Source organism: Squalius cephalus, assembly GCF_949319135.1.
Source record: "Squalius cephalus genome assembly, chromosome: 15".
Classification (NCBI taxonomy): Eukaryota; Metazoa; Chordata; class Actinopteri; order Cypriniformes; family Leuciscidae; genus Squalius; species Squalius cephalus.
In genome coordinates this window covers 22279351-22296087 of record NC_137136.1, presented here as the reverse complement: position 1 = coordinate 22296087, position 16737 = coordinate 22279351, and the positions used below count along the sequence as shown (strand labels likewise).

The following is a 16737-nucleotide window of genomic DNA, read 5'->3' as shown; positions in this document are numbered from 1 at the left end:
GCTTGCATGGCCTCAAAATTTAGAACATAAACTGTTTATCTATCTACACTACATATAGTCCAGGTGATATGTGCAAAATTTGAGGTGATATGTTCACTTTCTAATATGTTTTTCATGATGTACTCATCTTAACAATTACATAACCTAAAACAAGTGCTGACAACATCCCCAACCTCTCCATTAAGTGAATTCAACTTGACACCATCAAACAACCAGATTTTCAAGTCATCGAAGGACTGAGGGCAACGACGGGAGATAAATGCATGATATACCTTGTGTCTAGTCTGTCCGGCATTTGAACAGCGGATGGACACAGGTGGCTGCTTCTGAGATATAATCTAGCATAGAGAGAAAGAGGTTAAACATCTGAAAAACAATACAGCTTTGTGTCCTGAGACAATGCACTTTTTCTGCTGTTTCTTATCTTAAAACAGCAGCTATGACGATTACATGAAATATTCATTCATTACAGACATCATATCATTACAGACATCACTTTGTTAAAAGGTCAGAGAGGTTGCATCCACCTAGGTTAGAACATGTACAGAACTACAGATCACAAAAAAATGACCATATATGCAATAAAAGCTATGTTACATTGTCTTTTGAGGAACAGGTTGCTGTTCCTCAAAAGAAACCAGAGTTAAAGTGAAGCAGCCTGAGTGTCCATTACTCAATGTGTACTTTAGCTAATAGACTCATGTGGGATGCTGGGGAAACACACAGTGAAGTCATTTTTGTAGTCAGTGTAAACAGCAGCTCTTAACCCCCATGTCTATAATTTGTGTTGAAGCAACCATAAAAAGATAGGGCCATTTATTAATACTATACAATACAAATGTAATATTTATATTATATTATATTATACATAATGCTGCATTACATTAGTATTCGGGTAGTTGAAATTATATTTCAAGTAAAACTACTTTAAATGTACAATACTTCTTTTTGTACAGTTACTCTTTATAATTATTAAACATTCAGTTTTAAGACCCCATATTAATCGATCAAAAAAGAATATTTCTGTGTGCGTATTCCACGCACACACACAAAAAAATAAATAAATCAAGCAGCACAACAGGATTCAACTTTGATAATAATAAGAAATGTTTTGATCAGCAAATCAGAATAGAATGATTTCTGAATGATCATTTGACACTGTTAATGGCTGCTGAAAATTCAGCTTTGACTTTACAGGAATAAATTACATTTTAAAATATACTAAAAGAGAAATTAGTCATTGTAAGAAATTTAAACATTTAAAAAAAAATCTTACCAGCCCCAAATGAACAGTATTGTGTGTGTGTGTGTGTGTATGTGTATATATATATATATATATATATATATATATATATATATATATATATATATATATATATATATATATATATATTATTCATACATGTACACACAAACAAAAAAATAAATTTGTCATCTAAGATTTGAGTCACAGTGTCCTCACAATTATAGTATTATATTATAACTAGGCCTATACATATTTGAAATGTTTTCTTGCTGTATCTTACAAACATTCACCTTATTCAAGGTTTAAAATCCCACCCAACAGGTTTCCCTTTAACCAATCTCATATTACAGCCTGGCCAATGCAATGAATTAGTTTCAGCTGTTCTCAAAGTCACTATTGTAAGCAGTATGCAAAACAGTCTATAAACAAAACTTACACGTAAATGCTCTGGCACTAGTACAGTGTATATAGTCAGTTTTAAAATACACTTACAGCTTCCAGGTTCTTCTTAAACTGAGAGTCATTCCTCAGTAAGAGAGGATCAGTTCTGCTGCTCCTGTGATCTTCAAGAACTTTAACGTTACTTATGAGAACCTTAACAGACGGACTCTCATCCACCACGTCCATGTCCAGGACAAGTCAGCACAGGTTGGAGGACGAAAGCTCGGACTCCCACATAGAAATCAATGACGAATGTTTATCAACAGGTGTGCAAATGAAATCAATAGTCGTCTATAACCAGTAAAAGCGCTTTACTTGTTTACAGAGTCCATACATCGTGACAATGGCAGACACGTGAGTCAACATAGGTGCGGAGTTGAAAAAGGTATGTCACGTGACTCGAGTGGGCTGTACCTATGAGATCACTGATAACACGAGCTACTATAAAAACCTGATCCAGAGTATATAGGCATCGTGACATGAAGTAGGTACTTAATAACCATGTCATTAGGCCTACTATATCTCCATTTTGCAGTATGCATGTTTTGTATGACAGATCATTAGCGATGAAGACTTATGAAAAAGATAATAAATAAATCATTAAATGTTTAATATTTAATAAAGGAGTGAATGCGGAGGAAGGTGTGGTGTTTTAAGCAAAATATTTGACGTCACTTAAATTACAGACATTATTTATTTACAGTGTGAAACGTAAAATATGTGATTTCTACATAATTTCTGTCGAATACATTTATTATTTATTTACGGTGTGAAACGTAAAATATGCAAATTCTACATAATTTCTGTCTGTATTCGACAGAAATTATGTAGAATTTGCATATTTTACGTTTCACACCGTAAATAAATAATAAATAGAAAATAAATGAAAATGCAATCAATTAGAGAAGGGAATGGTCGCTTTGCCCTACATAGGCGCAGCAAGATTAGAACGTTTCTCAGAGCGTGACCACAGATTAGGCCTACGACAGTTCTGCCGTGACATCACTAGATGCGCGAAAGCAAGTCTTGCAACTCTCATTTTGCTCAATCTGCAGCTAAATCACCATAGCGATGGGTCACCGTAGCTCTCGTTGCGAAGAGGCAGAAAAAAACTTTGGACATGTGCATTTCCATGGTTCACCGCGGAAATCTTTTACCAGTTTGGTGGAAGCCCACCCACATCCAGTTGGTGTTGGAGAAGAGAATGTGAATGGGGGAAAGAAGAAAATGAAGAAGAAGGGCATCTCTAAAAAGAAAAAGAGGTTCAGGTTGTGGAGGTGGACCTTTAGTCGGAGAGCTGGTCAAAAATACAGCAGGAAGACCAGCTCAACTCAGCGTGAGGAAAAGGCTCAAGACAGTGAGGCAGTTGCAGTACCACCTGGAAGAATTCCTGATGGTAAGTGACATGACCACGTTTTAAGAGAATGTAAAAGGCTCCAAAAAGTAAAATAATAATTAACTGATTAGATGCTGCTGAGTATGCAATTAATAATTCATATTATTTGATTTTAATTTACATCTTTCCTCTCTTTAGTTCAGAGTTTTCTACAGCAAGTCATCTGTAGTGTAGAGAACCAAAATCATCAGGAACCTTCAACCAGTGATCCTGAAATCCTTCAAGCTGCGGAAGTACACCTTGCTGTTCACCCTGATGTCGCCCAGACTCTAGTTTGCACCACGTCTGACTGGAGCTTTGATGCCTACCTGACTCCAGCACACACTGCATCAAACTGGAGCACTGGCGTCTCCCAGACTCCAGTACGAACGGCTTCAGACTGGAGCACTAACATCACCCAGACTCCAGTACGCACCGTGTCAGACTGGAGTACTGACGTCACCCAGACTCTAGCACGCACAGCGTCAGACTGGAGCATCAATGCCGGCCTGACTCCAGCACGAACAGCGTCAGACTGGAGCAGCGATGCCAGCCTGACTCCAACACGAACAGCGTCAGACTGGAGCAGCGATGCCGGCCTGACTCCAGCACGAACAGCATCAGACTGGAGCAGTGATGCCAGCCTGACTCCAACACAATCAGTGTCAGACTGGAGCAGCGATGCCAGCCTGACTCCAAAACGAACAGCGTCAGACTGGAGCAGCGATGCCGGCCTGACTCCAGCACGAACAGCGTCAGACTGGAGCAGCGATGCCGGCCTGACTCCAACACAATCAGCGTCATACTGGAGCAGCGATGCCAGCCTGACTCCAACACAATCAGCGTCATACTGGAGCAGCGATGCCAGCCTGACTCCAACACGAACAGCGTCAGACTGGAGCAGCGATGCCGGCCTGACTCCAGCACGAACAGCGTCAGACTGGAGCAGCGATGCCAGCCTGACTCCAACACGAACAGCGTCAGACTGGAGCAGCGATGCCGGCCTGACTCCAGCACGAACAGCATCAGACTGGAGCAGAGATGCCAGCCTGACTCCAACACAATCAGCGTCATACTGGAGCAGCGATGCCAGCCTGACTCCAGCACAATCAGCGTCATACTGGAGCAGCGATGCCAGCCTGACTCCAACACGAACAGCGTCAGACTGGAGCAGCGATGCCGGCCTGATTCCAACACGAACAGCGTCAGACTGGAGCAGCGATGCCGGCCTGACTCCAGCACGAACGGCGTCAGACTGGAGCAGCGATGCCGGCCTGACTCCAGCACGAACAGCGTCAGACTGGAGCAGCGATGTCGGCCTGACTCCAGCACGAACAGCGTCAGACTGGAGCATCGATGTCGGCCTGACTCCAGCACGAACAGCATCAGATTGGAGCAGCGATGCCGGCCTGACTCCAACACGAACAGCGTCAGACTGGAGCAGCGATGCCGGCCTGACTCCAGCACGAACAGCGTCAGACTGGAGCAGCGATGCCGGCCTGATTCCAACACGAACAGCGTCAGACTGGAGCAGCGATGCCGGCCTGACTCCAGCACGAACAGCGTCAGACTGGAGCAGCGATGCTGGCCTGACTCCAGCACGAACAGCGTCAGACTACATCATCCAGACTCCAGCACGCACCACGTCAGACTGGAGTGCTGACATCCCCCAGACTCCAGTCCGTCGCACCCCTTCTGACTGGAGCATCGATGTCACCCAGACTCAAATACACACCACTTCTGATTGGAATGACAATGTCACCCAGACTTCAGTACACACTGCTTCTGATTGGAACGCCAGTGTCAACCAGACTGCAGTACGCACCGCGTCAGACTGGAGCATCGGTGTTGGCCAAACGCTAGTTAGTTCCACGGAGGGTCTTGTTTCACCTCTGACAAGACAACTGGAGAATAATGAAAAGAAAACTGTGGGTAAGTTTACTGCCACAATAATACAACACACACACACTTTTTATTCTTGATCAATCAGTTTTAATATCAAACTGCAGCCAGTGCATGATATTTCATGAAAAACTAATCTTATTTAATAGTCATCAATTCCCGCCACTATGTGATCAGCGACAAGCTGGGTGAAGGGTCCTTTGGAGCTGTATATGAGGGAACTCGACTGCTGGATGGCTTTAAGGTTCCTTTTTTACTTACAATATCTAGCTAGCAGATTGATCATCTGGATTTGATTAATATTACCTGTAGATTTAAATTGTAAATCATTTTTCAACAAATCTCGGTTTATTGTTTTGTTTATTAGGTGGCAGTGAAAATTGTCACAAAGACTGAGGATTTGGAATACATCAGTATTGTAAGTAGGCTGTGCTCTCTGTTTTTCTCTGCTGTCTTTTCAATTTAAAACATCTCATATTACTATAGCTGATTTTTCAATAGACAAACTTGGGCCCTAATTAGGGAAACCACATCCATCTAACCAAAATAAAAATTGTATTTCCTCTAGCCATGTCATTCCAAGCCCCTCCCACTAGAGGTTGCACTGCTCATCCTCGCCAACAGAGGCCCCAGTGTTCCAGAAATAATCCAGCTACTGGACTGGCTGGACCAGCATGACTATTATATTATGGTGCTGGAATGTCCCTCACCCTGCGAGGACCTGTTTGAATTCGCGGAACGCCACGGAGGCAGCATTGATGAAGGTTTAGCTTGTGTCGTCATGCGGCAGGCAACACAAGCTGCCTACATGTGTTGCCTCCGTGGCGTTTTACACCGGGATATCAAACTTGAAAATCTGTTGATCAATAAGAAGACCCATGAAGTCAAGCTAATTGACTTTGGGTGTGGCGACCTCCTTAAGAAATCAGCCTACAAGATATTCATTGGTATGTATTATCGCTCAAGCCATAAAATGGGAACCACTGTTGGGAATCATATATGTATCACCAAATGTGAATGGATGCCTAAAAAAATCTGCTGTGGTAATGAAAATCTCTTTCCTCCAGGCACTGTTGAATACTGCCCCCCGGAATATGAGGAGAAGGGCGAATACAATGGGAAGCCAGCGACCGTCTGGTCCCTTGGTGTTCTACTTTTTGCACTGGTGTGCGGGGACTATCCCAACACTGATGACCTGCACATGATTAATTCAAACAACTACTCCAAAGCTGGCTTGTCAGAAGGTGAACTCTTAATCTCAGTGAAGAAAGCAAATTGTAAATGTAAATCATACCAAACTAAACAAAAATTCATGACAGGAAAATAAAAACAGCTAGTGAGATACTTAAGAATAACATGATTAAAGAGCAGGATTGAAGATCAAGGTAATAATCAATACTTCTTCCATTATTATTCACAGAATGCTGCCATTTGATTTGTCATTGTCTCCAGCGAGAGCCAGAGCAGCGAATTCGATTATCCGAGATTCTTCTCCACGACTGGTTCAAGGTACTGTTCTAAGCTTACATTTGTTTTGTAGAGTTTGAAAGTCTTTTTTTGAGGTTTGACTATAAGACTACGGACATTATGATTTTTTCTGATTCACTTCTGAAAATCTGATTAATGTTTTTATTTTAGGTCACAGATGTGGAGAAACCTGAAAACAGTATAAAGAAAAGGACAGGGACCCCTGGAGTGGCTCTTCAGTCGTGAGCTCCTGCCTCGGCCCCCCAGCCCCAGTCCAGAGCTCCCTATCATGGCCACCCCAGATTATCTTGTCAAGTCAACAAGCAAGGCAGTCGCATAGATGCGACCCCCTGAAGCATAGATCACTATCTTGGGCTTCCTGGGAATTAGAGGTTTGTGTCACTGGCTCACTGGTGCCCATAGCTCCCTTTTGTATTTAATATTTTGGCTTTAATCATCATGCATGTGAATCTTCTTGTTTGCAGTCTTTAGTGACATCTGGTGGAGAGTGAAACCAGAAATTAGGTCCTATTGGGTAAATATCAGAATTCCACCCAATTCCATCCAAAGTAAATTTCTTAAAAATTTCTGTCCTAGAAAACTTTTTGTTTTATTTGCAATATCTGGACTACTACCCAAAATGACCTTTTTTCATTGAAGTCATTGTACACATAAATAGCATTTTCAGTGTATTTTTGAATGTATTAATAGATCAGGCTACATTTTAAGTAATGCAACTGATCACGATTTCTTTTTTTTTTAAATCACTATTTTTAGACTTTTTTGCATTTCACTGAAATATTTATATGGTGTGATAAATCACTCCTAAAATAAGGTCATGAAAACTGTATGTACAGTATAATAATTATTTAAAAAATAGATTTTCCACAGATTAAGTACATATTTCAACAAAACACTGCTCAGTTAATCCAAGGCATTCCTTCTGAAAGCACTTTTATTGGTTGTCACTAACTGTCTGACACTTAAAGGGTCCTCAAACAACATTTAACATAACACATCAGCAATAAAAATAATCTGTGAAATAAAATGCATTTCATAATCCATATAATAGGTTATTAACACAAATGAAACGGATGCAATGCAGTCTGTGTACTGTTACATGTATGTTAACTATTACTTCTGTAGTTACCGTCAACAAATAAGTTCAAGCTAGAGTTCAGAACATAACAGTTAAGTGCTGAGGTATAAGATTCTGTCTTCATCTATTTTGAACTAAAAAACACTCAGTTAAAGTAGTCAGTTAAAAGACCTTGACATGATACTTATATAAACAGGGAAGCAATACATTAAAGTCCACAGTCTTGTTAAAATTCACTAATTTTTCACTTGAAAAGTTAGGGATAAAACTAAAAGATTAATCAGTCAGCCAAAAGCACAAATAATAAAAAATAGCTATTCCCCTTATAAGCTGTAAAAAGCAGCTTCTGTCTGTTGGACGAGATTTGTAGTGTGTGTGTGTGTGTGTGTGTGTGTGTGTGTGTGCTTTATTCCAAAACCAAGTAGTCTTGGGGGAAAAAAATACATTTTACTGGCGTTTTATTAAAAACAAGTGGCAGCGTGCTGTTTCTGGTTAGCTGCCAAATGTGAGAAGATTTACAAAAAAGGTGTTTGCTTAGCTAATAATCCATGAAAACATGTCGTGTCAGCTATGTTCAGTTATGTTCTTGTTGTAATTATGTGCGTTTTAAGACACTTATTAACTTTCAGGAGACCTTGGCTCTCTAACTATGATGCTATTTCTTTTGACTGTCAACAGGAGGCGCTGGTTCCTGATTATGTTCACCTGAGTACTGCGCTGCTGCCAAACCCTTTCCAGTTACAAGAGCTCACGGCGACAGCTTTTTTTCAATATACAATGGATATAGTGAGTTTTGTGTAAGTGCAACTTAACACACGTCACAGCGCAGGAATGTAGAAACATTCACAAACTGGTGAGCAAGAGAGAAATTTGTGTTGCTTATGTGTTTGTACGTGGTTTCCTTTTGGCTTTCCTGGCGTACAGGAAGTACATGCTGTGTCCCGTGAAAATGAACAGGACGGAGATGATGACAAGGATGCCGAAGTGTTGTGGCTGGGGTGCAGAGATGACCATGAAGAAGTGCAGCAGGTCCATCAGGTAGTTCATAGAACTCTGGACTCCATTCACCACCCCACGCTCTGATTCACTTATGGTCTCCTGCAAGAGTTGAGTCACTGTCAGGTCGAAGGACCAGAGACCTGTAAAAAATCGGACACATTATATATGATATATCATCAATTATATCTTGTAATAAATACATATCTTGTAATACAATCAATGGTACAAAACAAAGTAATCAGATTACAGTTACATTTTCTAAAAAATGTTACAGCGAACATTTACATTTACATTAACAGCGAATTCAGTTGACGTTAGAACTGATCTAACGTCATCTCTGGTCCTGTTGCCAGTCATGGCTCGTGTGAGCCACCTACTGGTTCATGTGCAATCGTTCTCCTAAATATTGCTTTTTACTTGACTTAATTTACATGTGACCTTGAAGGAATTTCAAAAGTAATCAGATTACATTATTTTCATATTGTGGTGCTTGGACACGTTACTGAATACTTTTTTTATGAAGTAATTTGTAACTGTAAGGAAGTACACTTTTAAAGTAACCTTCCCAACTCTGCTTATAAAGCATATATTAATGCCATATTCTGCACGACAATATTCTACATCCCTTAATCCTACCCAATACCTAAAATTAACAACTACCTTACTAACTATTAATGAGCAGTAATTAGGAGTTTGCTGAGGCAAAAGTCATGGTTAATAGTTGGTTGATAGTGTGATCCAATCAATTAGCATAGTATTCTTACTAAATTAAAATTGATATTTTACAACCAGAACTAACCTTTCCTTGTCATAAATGTTCAAATTATTTGATACTTTAAGCAAGTCACTTATTGACACACATCCAGAGGTTATCTCTGTTTTATATTTTATTATTCCTGCATGTTTCTGCATGTTGGTCGGACCATATGACTTTGATTTTGCATTTGCAGACAAAAGTTTTTCAAATATTAATGGTTAAGAAAAAAAATACTATTTTAATAAAAACATAATTCATTCATTTAAATTAATGAATTAAATAAAAGTCATTTAAATACAGGAAATGAATAACACCAAATTTATTTATAAAAAAAAAATATTTAAAATGTACACTATTGTTGAAAAGTTTGGGGTCAGAAAGATTAGAATATTACAGTTTGCACAAAAATATTAAGCAGCACAACTGTTTTCAACATTGATAATAATCAGAAATGTTTCTTGAGCAGCAAATCATATTAGACTGATTTCTGAAGGATCATGTGACACTGAAGACTGGAGTAATGATGCTGAAAAGTCAGCTTTGCCATTACAAGAATAAATTACATTTTAAAATATATTAAGATCTAAAACAGTTATAGTTACAGTATTACTGTTTTTACTGTCTTTTTGATCAAATAAATGCATCTTTGGTGGGCATAAAAAACATACCGACCCCAAATGTGTTATTTTTAATTAATAGATAGGATAAAGCCGCCATCTACTCACCGACTCGAGCTGTAATGACTCCAAGGAACAGCAGGATGATGGAGATGTAAGACTCAGGTTCTGTCCCTGCTGGGGCGTTCTCAAACAACACAGTGTTATTGGTCCAGTGAATAGAGGAACGGTCCGGCAGCAGAGGCTGGTTGCTGCCTCCACGCAGTAGGTATCCGTGCCTCTGGTGACCTCCGGTCATTCCTCCCACGTGCGACGCATTCCCCAAATTTAGTATGCTGAGGTCCATGGGGCTACCAGGGGCAAACACGGAGCACACACAAAGCAACAGGCAAACTAGGTGCAGGCCGCTAGAAATGACCCCAGTGTTGACCAGGCCACATGTTTTCCGCAGCTTCGTGAATAGGACAGTACCCAGAAGCCCCGCCACTGCCGACACACCCATCAGGATGCTGAGCAGCGAGCCGCTGACGCCCTGGGTGTACGCGTAGCCTGTGGTGATGCAGTCGAAGCCCAGCACTGTGGTGTAGAGGAAGGCCAAGCCCAGGCCGGCGAGGAAAACAGGCTGTCTGTAATATGCCCTCCACCCTTCCCGACAGGTGCTGAGGAGTCCCCGCAGCCGATGGAGGCACACTGGGATTCGGCGGATTTCTTCTAAACGCAGGGTGCTGGTGCTTTCCTCTGAGGGGGCTCCAGTGGTACTTGCTGAGGTCCTGCCTGAACAAAAGAGGAGGGATTTGGTAAACATGCAGTGTTATTCTTTCTTTCTTTCTTTCTTCAGTATCTATCTATCATCTTTCAATTGTTTTGTCTGTCATTCATTCGTTTGTTCTATCTATCTATCTGCCTGTCTGTTGTTCGTTCATTAATTTTTTCTATCTGTCTGTCGTTCTATCTATCTATCTATCTATCTATCTATCTATCTATCTATCTGTCATTTGTTCTATCTATCTGTCTGTCGTTCTATCTATCTACAGTATCTATCTATCTATCTGCCTGTCGTTCATTCTTTTGTTCTATCTATCTGTCTGTGTTGTTCGGTCATTAATTTGTTTTGTCTATCATTCTATCAATCTATCTATCTCGTTTTTTCTGTCTGTCTGTCATTCATTTGTTTGTTCCATCTGTTAAGATGTATGTTGTTCGTTCATTAATTTGTTATATCTGTCTGTCGATCTATCTATCTATCTATCTATCTATCTATCTATCTATCTATCTATCTATCTATCTATATGTATGTCGTTCATTTGTTTTTTCTATATCTGTCTGTCGTTCATTCTTTTGTTCTATCTGTCTCTTGTTGTTCATTTGTTAATTCTATCAATCTATCTGTCGTTTGTTCTGTCTGTCTGTCCTTCATTTGTTTGTTCATCTGTCTGTCTGTTTGTTCATCAATTTGTTCTATCAATCTTTCTATGATCTTTGTCTGTTTGTCAATTCTGACTAGCAAATAACACATTTCTAAAATGGCACTGGCATCTGAAAGCTTCTGAATGATGTTATATCCACACCACTAGGTGTCAGTATAAGGAAATATCTGCAATATCAATTAAAAAATAAACACCACACTACTGAGAGCAACTTAAATTAAACATTATATTTCAGACATGGGGAGGATAGAATCTTTTGCGCACTAGTTTATGCCAAAAAAATTTACCTTGTGCACATTTTCTTTCTCTTTTCTTCTCTAAATAGCTTTGCTGTTCCAATGCTGGTGGTTTGACGGACAGAGCCGGTACGATACGGTAGACTCTGGAGAGGAAGAAGAACTCCACAATGAGGGACACCAGATTCCATCCTAAGATGAAGCCACAGCCAACCACATTCGAGGCCAGGGTCATTACCTGACCCACCGCCAGAGGAGCCAGGATGTTGGTCACCTGATCGATCCGCCTCATTGTTGCATTCATTCCTGTATCAGGAGGAAATCAAAATTCAAAATGTTTTTTGTGTGTGTGTTTGAATATCTGTGTGCAATGTATTTGTATTCTTATTAGATTATTGCACTGTTATCTTAGCAACATGCTAACAGTAAACTTTACTAAAATCAATTGAGTTGTTTCTCCTGTGTGTTTTTTTGTTCAGCATGTGGAATTGCTCCCTCATTCATGAAGTTGGAAAGTAGCAGCCTACGTACTTGGTTTTGACACAGAGCTAAGTCTGTCAAATAAGATGCAAATTGTATTTGCATGCACATACTGTATAAACTCATCAGAAATGGCAAAAACAGAAACGTCCCTTTTCCAGGAAACTGTTTTTTAAAGATAATTTTGTAAAAACCCATGCAAAATAAGCTTTACAGATCTTTACTGGAAAGGGTTTAAACTATGGTTTTCATGCTTGTTTGACGGACCATAAACCATTTTTGTACAGGCACCTGTGCAACAGTTCTTAAGACACTTTACAACAGTTTACAGGTGGTTGCCAAAAAAGGTCAGTCACAATAACTTCGGACACTAAAGAGACCTTTCTACTTGAAAATGCCTTGGTGGAAAAGTGGGATACAATCTCACAGCAAGTATGTTTACACATTAAGAAATTTTCTGTAAAAAGGCAGATGAAAGTGAGAGGATGTTTCTTTTTTGCTGAGTTTATTTGACGTGTTAGACTGATTAAATGTTAAAACACCTATATGATTTCCAATACACAGATTAGCATTATGCTAACAGAAATAAAGGCCATACCTGCGAGGTGACCACGGTTGTAGCCTGTGATCACCACTATCCAATCCCTCTGGATGGCAATGGTGAGAGCTGTGCTGGCGAGGTTCGCCACATCTGCCAGGACGATCACCACCGTATAACAAACCACCTTGTGTGAGTTGTGTGATGCAACAAGTTACTATGCTATGTCATAACAGCAGGAATGCTCATGTTCTGCAATGGCTAGCCAGAAACATAAGGCACACAAGGCTATGCTGAACACGTGATTGCTTCTGAATGGGCAGATATTAATAATAACACATTTTGGGGTACAATGTAAGAGGGACTTACAGTTAGCCACCCATCCCAGATTTCCTCAATCCATTTTTTGTATGAGAACACCAACATGAGTACGATGCTGCAGACGGTCACTGAGATATTCTGAATGAACAGGGATGCGTGGGCCACTGTAGAGAGAGGTAGAAAGGAAATTATGTTACTTAAAATAATAGAAAAATATTTAATGACATGAAGAAAAAAAAAAATGGCTCCATAAAGAAAAAACTTGTTTTAAGGACCTTTATTATTATTAGGGCCCAAGCTGAAAAGGATGAAATCGCCCTCTTATTTTCACCCAGTTTGCTTCAAACTTTGTCAGAATAATGGCAAGACATAACAGACATAGACCTGCAAAAGGAACTCTTGATATCTTAAATACTGTTGCCATGGCAACGCATCAAACTTTGATAATCTTTTTGGGTGTTTCTGAGGCTCTTAGCATGCTTCAAATTGCATGAAACTCGACACATCAGAGTTATCGGCCATTAGACACTGGCAAAGTCTTAGAAACGGGCATGGAGAGAGATCTCTGTAGTACCATCTTTTGACAAAAGTGGGGGTTAGTTTTACCTACAGTCACCAAACAAAGTATATATATTGTTCTCATCAAGCTGGGCAATGTTCTAATTTACAGTCATTAGCTCCGACCAACAGGAAGTCGCTATATTGGTTTGAATGTGTTTTTTTTTTTTTTTTAAGTCAGGCTCTGAATTTTTAACTACTCCTCCTGGGGGGATTATATGATACACTCCAAATCTTTTCAACATGATGCCAATACATAGAAGATGCTAAATTGTGCATTGTGATATTGGATATTGTACGGTGTTGCCATGGCGAGGGATTAAAGTAATGACAAAAAATGGAAACAGTAAGACTCTCATTTCTTCTCAACAATAAATTATACAACATTTATTTCTATATAAAATAATACATACAGTATATATATATAAATCCTTTTTTTTCAATTAGTGCATGATGTGTAAGTTAAAATAGGCAAATTAGTGCTACCTGGTTGAAAACTCAAAAATCTAATTTAATACATAGTATAACCACTTATGAGACTTAAATGGCAACATAGGCCTATTTTTAAACAGGGTTGAGAACTTGAGAGCTTGCTGAACTTGCTGAGAACAGTGTTTGCTGAGAACTGTTTTCAGGTATAAATCATTTTAGTAGGTATTGTATTATGATGTATATTTAGACATTATCAAAGTCTATTTTCTGTAACGGTTTAGATTTATTTTGTTTAAAATGTTAAATCTTCTGACTCAACTGGCAAAAAGTCTACAACTGATCCTGAGGTCTGTTTGTGTACGTGTGTGTGTGTGTGTGTGTGTGTGTGTGTGTGTGTGTGTGTGTGTGTGTGTGTGTGTGTGTGTGTGTGTGTGTGTGTGTGCCCTTGTTTATATTACATTGTGGGGACCAAATGTCCCCATAAGAATAGTAAAACCTGAGTGTGTAACCCTTTCATTGCTGTGTGCTTTGGCCTGCATTAAAGGATTAGAAATATCTTGGGTTTTGTCTAATTCAATAAGTTTGAATAATAAATAAAGGCATAGAACCAGTTCATTTGTTGGGCACTGACAACATAGTTTTATAGATTTAGCTTAAGAAATAGGTTAATAAAAATATAAAAAAAGACCTTGAGATAAATACTTGACTTCTGGACAAATAATTTTGCACTCATTTGAAAGTGACCTATGACATAAATTAATCTAAATAAATGATCTTATGGATGTGGCTGTTGTGGTCCATGACATAGTGGCACCAACTGCTGCAGTAAATGTTGCGTATGACTTTGACATAGTCCTTTTACATTTACCTGGTTTAATTGCATATTGGCCGTCATGCACAGTTGCTCTAAGGCCACCAGTGTGGCGGTGGCACTGGGGCTTGGGCCCGTCATCGCTGCTTGCAGCTATATTTATTATTGTTTTGTATAACTGTCTTTTCAGTGAAATAACAGAAGATTTTTTTTAAACAAATATTTCTGTGATAATGTATCTTTTACCTTTGTTTCTCGGGTTGCGGTCAACCCAGTCTCCAATCAAAGCCCCTAGTAAGAGCACCGATCCGGCCACCACCAGTCCAAAGATCCCAGTTAACAGCAGGTTATGGCCATACAGCTCGATCAGGAAGACGGAGATGGCAAAATGCCACATGCGATCACCCTGGTATGTGAAAAGAGACGCTCAGCTCTAGATATCATACTTCACATATCATAGTTCACATTGTGTGGTCCTCAAAGCATCATGAGAAAAAAAAAACATAATGTAACACTGTGCCAGAGCTCATGCCCTGCTTAGAAAGCCAGCATGGCAGATATGAAAAGGGCTCCTTACCCACATAGATAATGCTCCGCTCACATAGATGAGGAACTTGGGACCCTTGAGGTAGATGAGGGCTGATCCTATGAGATAAATGGTCTCAAATGATTTATTTCTTGCCTGTACATTTATTGTAAATAATAGACTGTTTCATGCCAGACAGCAAACACAAGCAGGGTCTGCAGACTTATTGTACGCATGCATATTTTAAACATGCATATGTGTATTTTAATCACAGTGTCCCTATAGCCTTGCCTTAAAATTCAAAGAGATAGTTCTGTCATTCTGTTATCATTTACTCTCTGAACTCATGACGTTAACCTTCTGTGGAGTACAAAGTAAAAATCATGAAGAATTGAACTGGTCATTCTTTTCCATGCAATTACGTTGAATGGGCACAGAGGATTTTAGTTTAGGCTTGTGAACTGTAAACTCGAGTACCAAATCGTTCTTTTTTTAACCAGTTCTTTGAAAAAAGTTCAACTCAAATGACTTGTTAATGAATGCTACTTCTCTTAGGAACTGTTAAGAGCAAAAAAAGTTTTACAATAACTGCTTAATTCGTATCTGTTACACAAAACAAAAATTTGCAGTGTCACACATGACTAAAACGGATCCTTTTTGATATGGTTTCATGCAAAAGCGTGACCTTCCTTTTGTGTACCACAGAAGAAAGAAAATCAAGTGGTTTGGAATGACAAGGATTGTTTAGTAAATCCTGACTGAACTGTTTCTTTAAGGATATTCTGTCAACCTGATTGAAACGTGTTGTTTGTTTCCCTGTATACACAAATCAGTATAAATAGTAAAGAAACATACGTGGTATATTCCTGACTTTGATCACAGGCGAATCTCTGTCATTATCGTGGTCAAACTCCAGAGCATCAGCACCACACTGGGCCCCCTCTGTTCTGAGAGACATCCTGAATCAACAGCATGACTGAATTACAATCAGGTCAATAAATGCATGAATCATTCAAATAAATATATAAAATAAATAAACTTTAAGTACTAAAGAACATTGTTTAATTCTAACAAGTTTGCATTTATTTTGTTGGCCTGGTTGTCATGTTCTAATGAGGCCTATACAAACCTGTAGAAAATAAAACTAAAACTACTGAAAATACAATATTATGATGATTTGAGTATGAAATAATTAGGTCATAATGTTCAGTTAATTGTGTACATTTTACTGACCAATATTTACTTGGTTTTCAATTATCATACACTATTGGTAAGATTGTTTAATGTTTTTGAAAGAAGTCTCGGTTTCACTTTATTTTGATGGTCCCTTTAACACATGCGGTTGACTATAAGTAACATTGCACCTACATCTACTAACTCTCATTAGAGTGTCAGTATAAGTAGACTGGTAAGTTTAGGGTTAGAATAAATTGACAAATAGTTGCAAAGTTACTTATAGTCAATAGATTGTATGTTGGAGGACCAACATAATAAAGAGTTTGCAG

The 16737-nt window shown here is 39.1% G+C and overlaps 3 protein-coding genes across 5 annotated transcripts in view; 1 reads left to right on the top strand and 2 right to left on the bottom strand.

The window, feature by feature from the left end:
* Positions 1–2088, bottom strand: part of rapgef5b (Rap guanine nucleotide exchange factor (GEF) 5b) — a 63348-nt gene extending 61260 nt beyond the window's left edge. For 2 of the 3 annotated variants that reach the window (XM_079894302.1, XM_079894304.1), the window contains exons 1-2: positions 1739–2041; positions 273–338 (exon numbers count right to left, since the gene is read on the bottom strand). In XM_079894302.1, coding sequence (XP_079750428.1) covers positions 273–338; positions 1739–1873 — 201 coding nt within the window. In that variant the 5' untranslated portion in view covers positions 1874–2041. Of the gene's footprint in view, positions 1–272; positions 339–1738 lie in introns of all 3 variants that reach the window. The other variant, XM_079894303.1, reaches the window with a different exon arrangement.
* A 510-nt stretch (positions 2089–2598) lies between these two features.
* LOC307173062 (uncharacterized protein) lies at positions 2599–10423 on the top strand. The gene is made up of 11 exons (XM_079895866.1): positions 2599–3083; positions 3222–4994; positions 5114–5208; positions 5332–5382; positions 5533–5911; positions 6032–6208; positions 6385–6473; positions 6603–6759; positions 8209–8327; positions 8455–8568; positions 10355–10423. Exons 1-8 carry the CDS (start codon positions 2759–2761, stop codon positions 6675–6677), a joined length of 2964 nt encoding a protein of 987 aa, XP_079751992.1. The 5' UTR covers positions 2599–2758; the 3' UTR covers positions 6678–6759; positions 8209–8327; positions 8455–8568; positions 10355–10423.
* LOC307173053 (ferroportin) lies at positions 8410–16190 on the bottom strand (the record flags this gene model as incomplete). Its single annotated transcript, XM_079895858.1, has 8 exons — positions 8410–8669; positions 10012–10677; positions 11618–11872; positions 12645–12771; positions 12954–13069; positions 14953–15112; positions 15284–15351; positions 16088–16190. 8 exons carry the CDS (start codon positions 16188–16190, stop codon positions 8410–8412), a joined length of 1755 nt encoding a protein of 584 aa, XP_079751984.1.
* Positions 16191–16737: the final 547 nt, after the last annotated feature.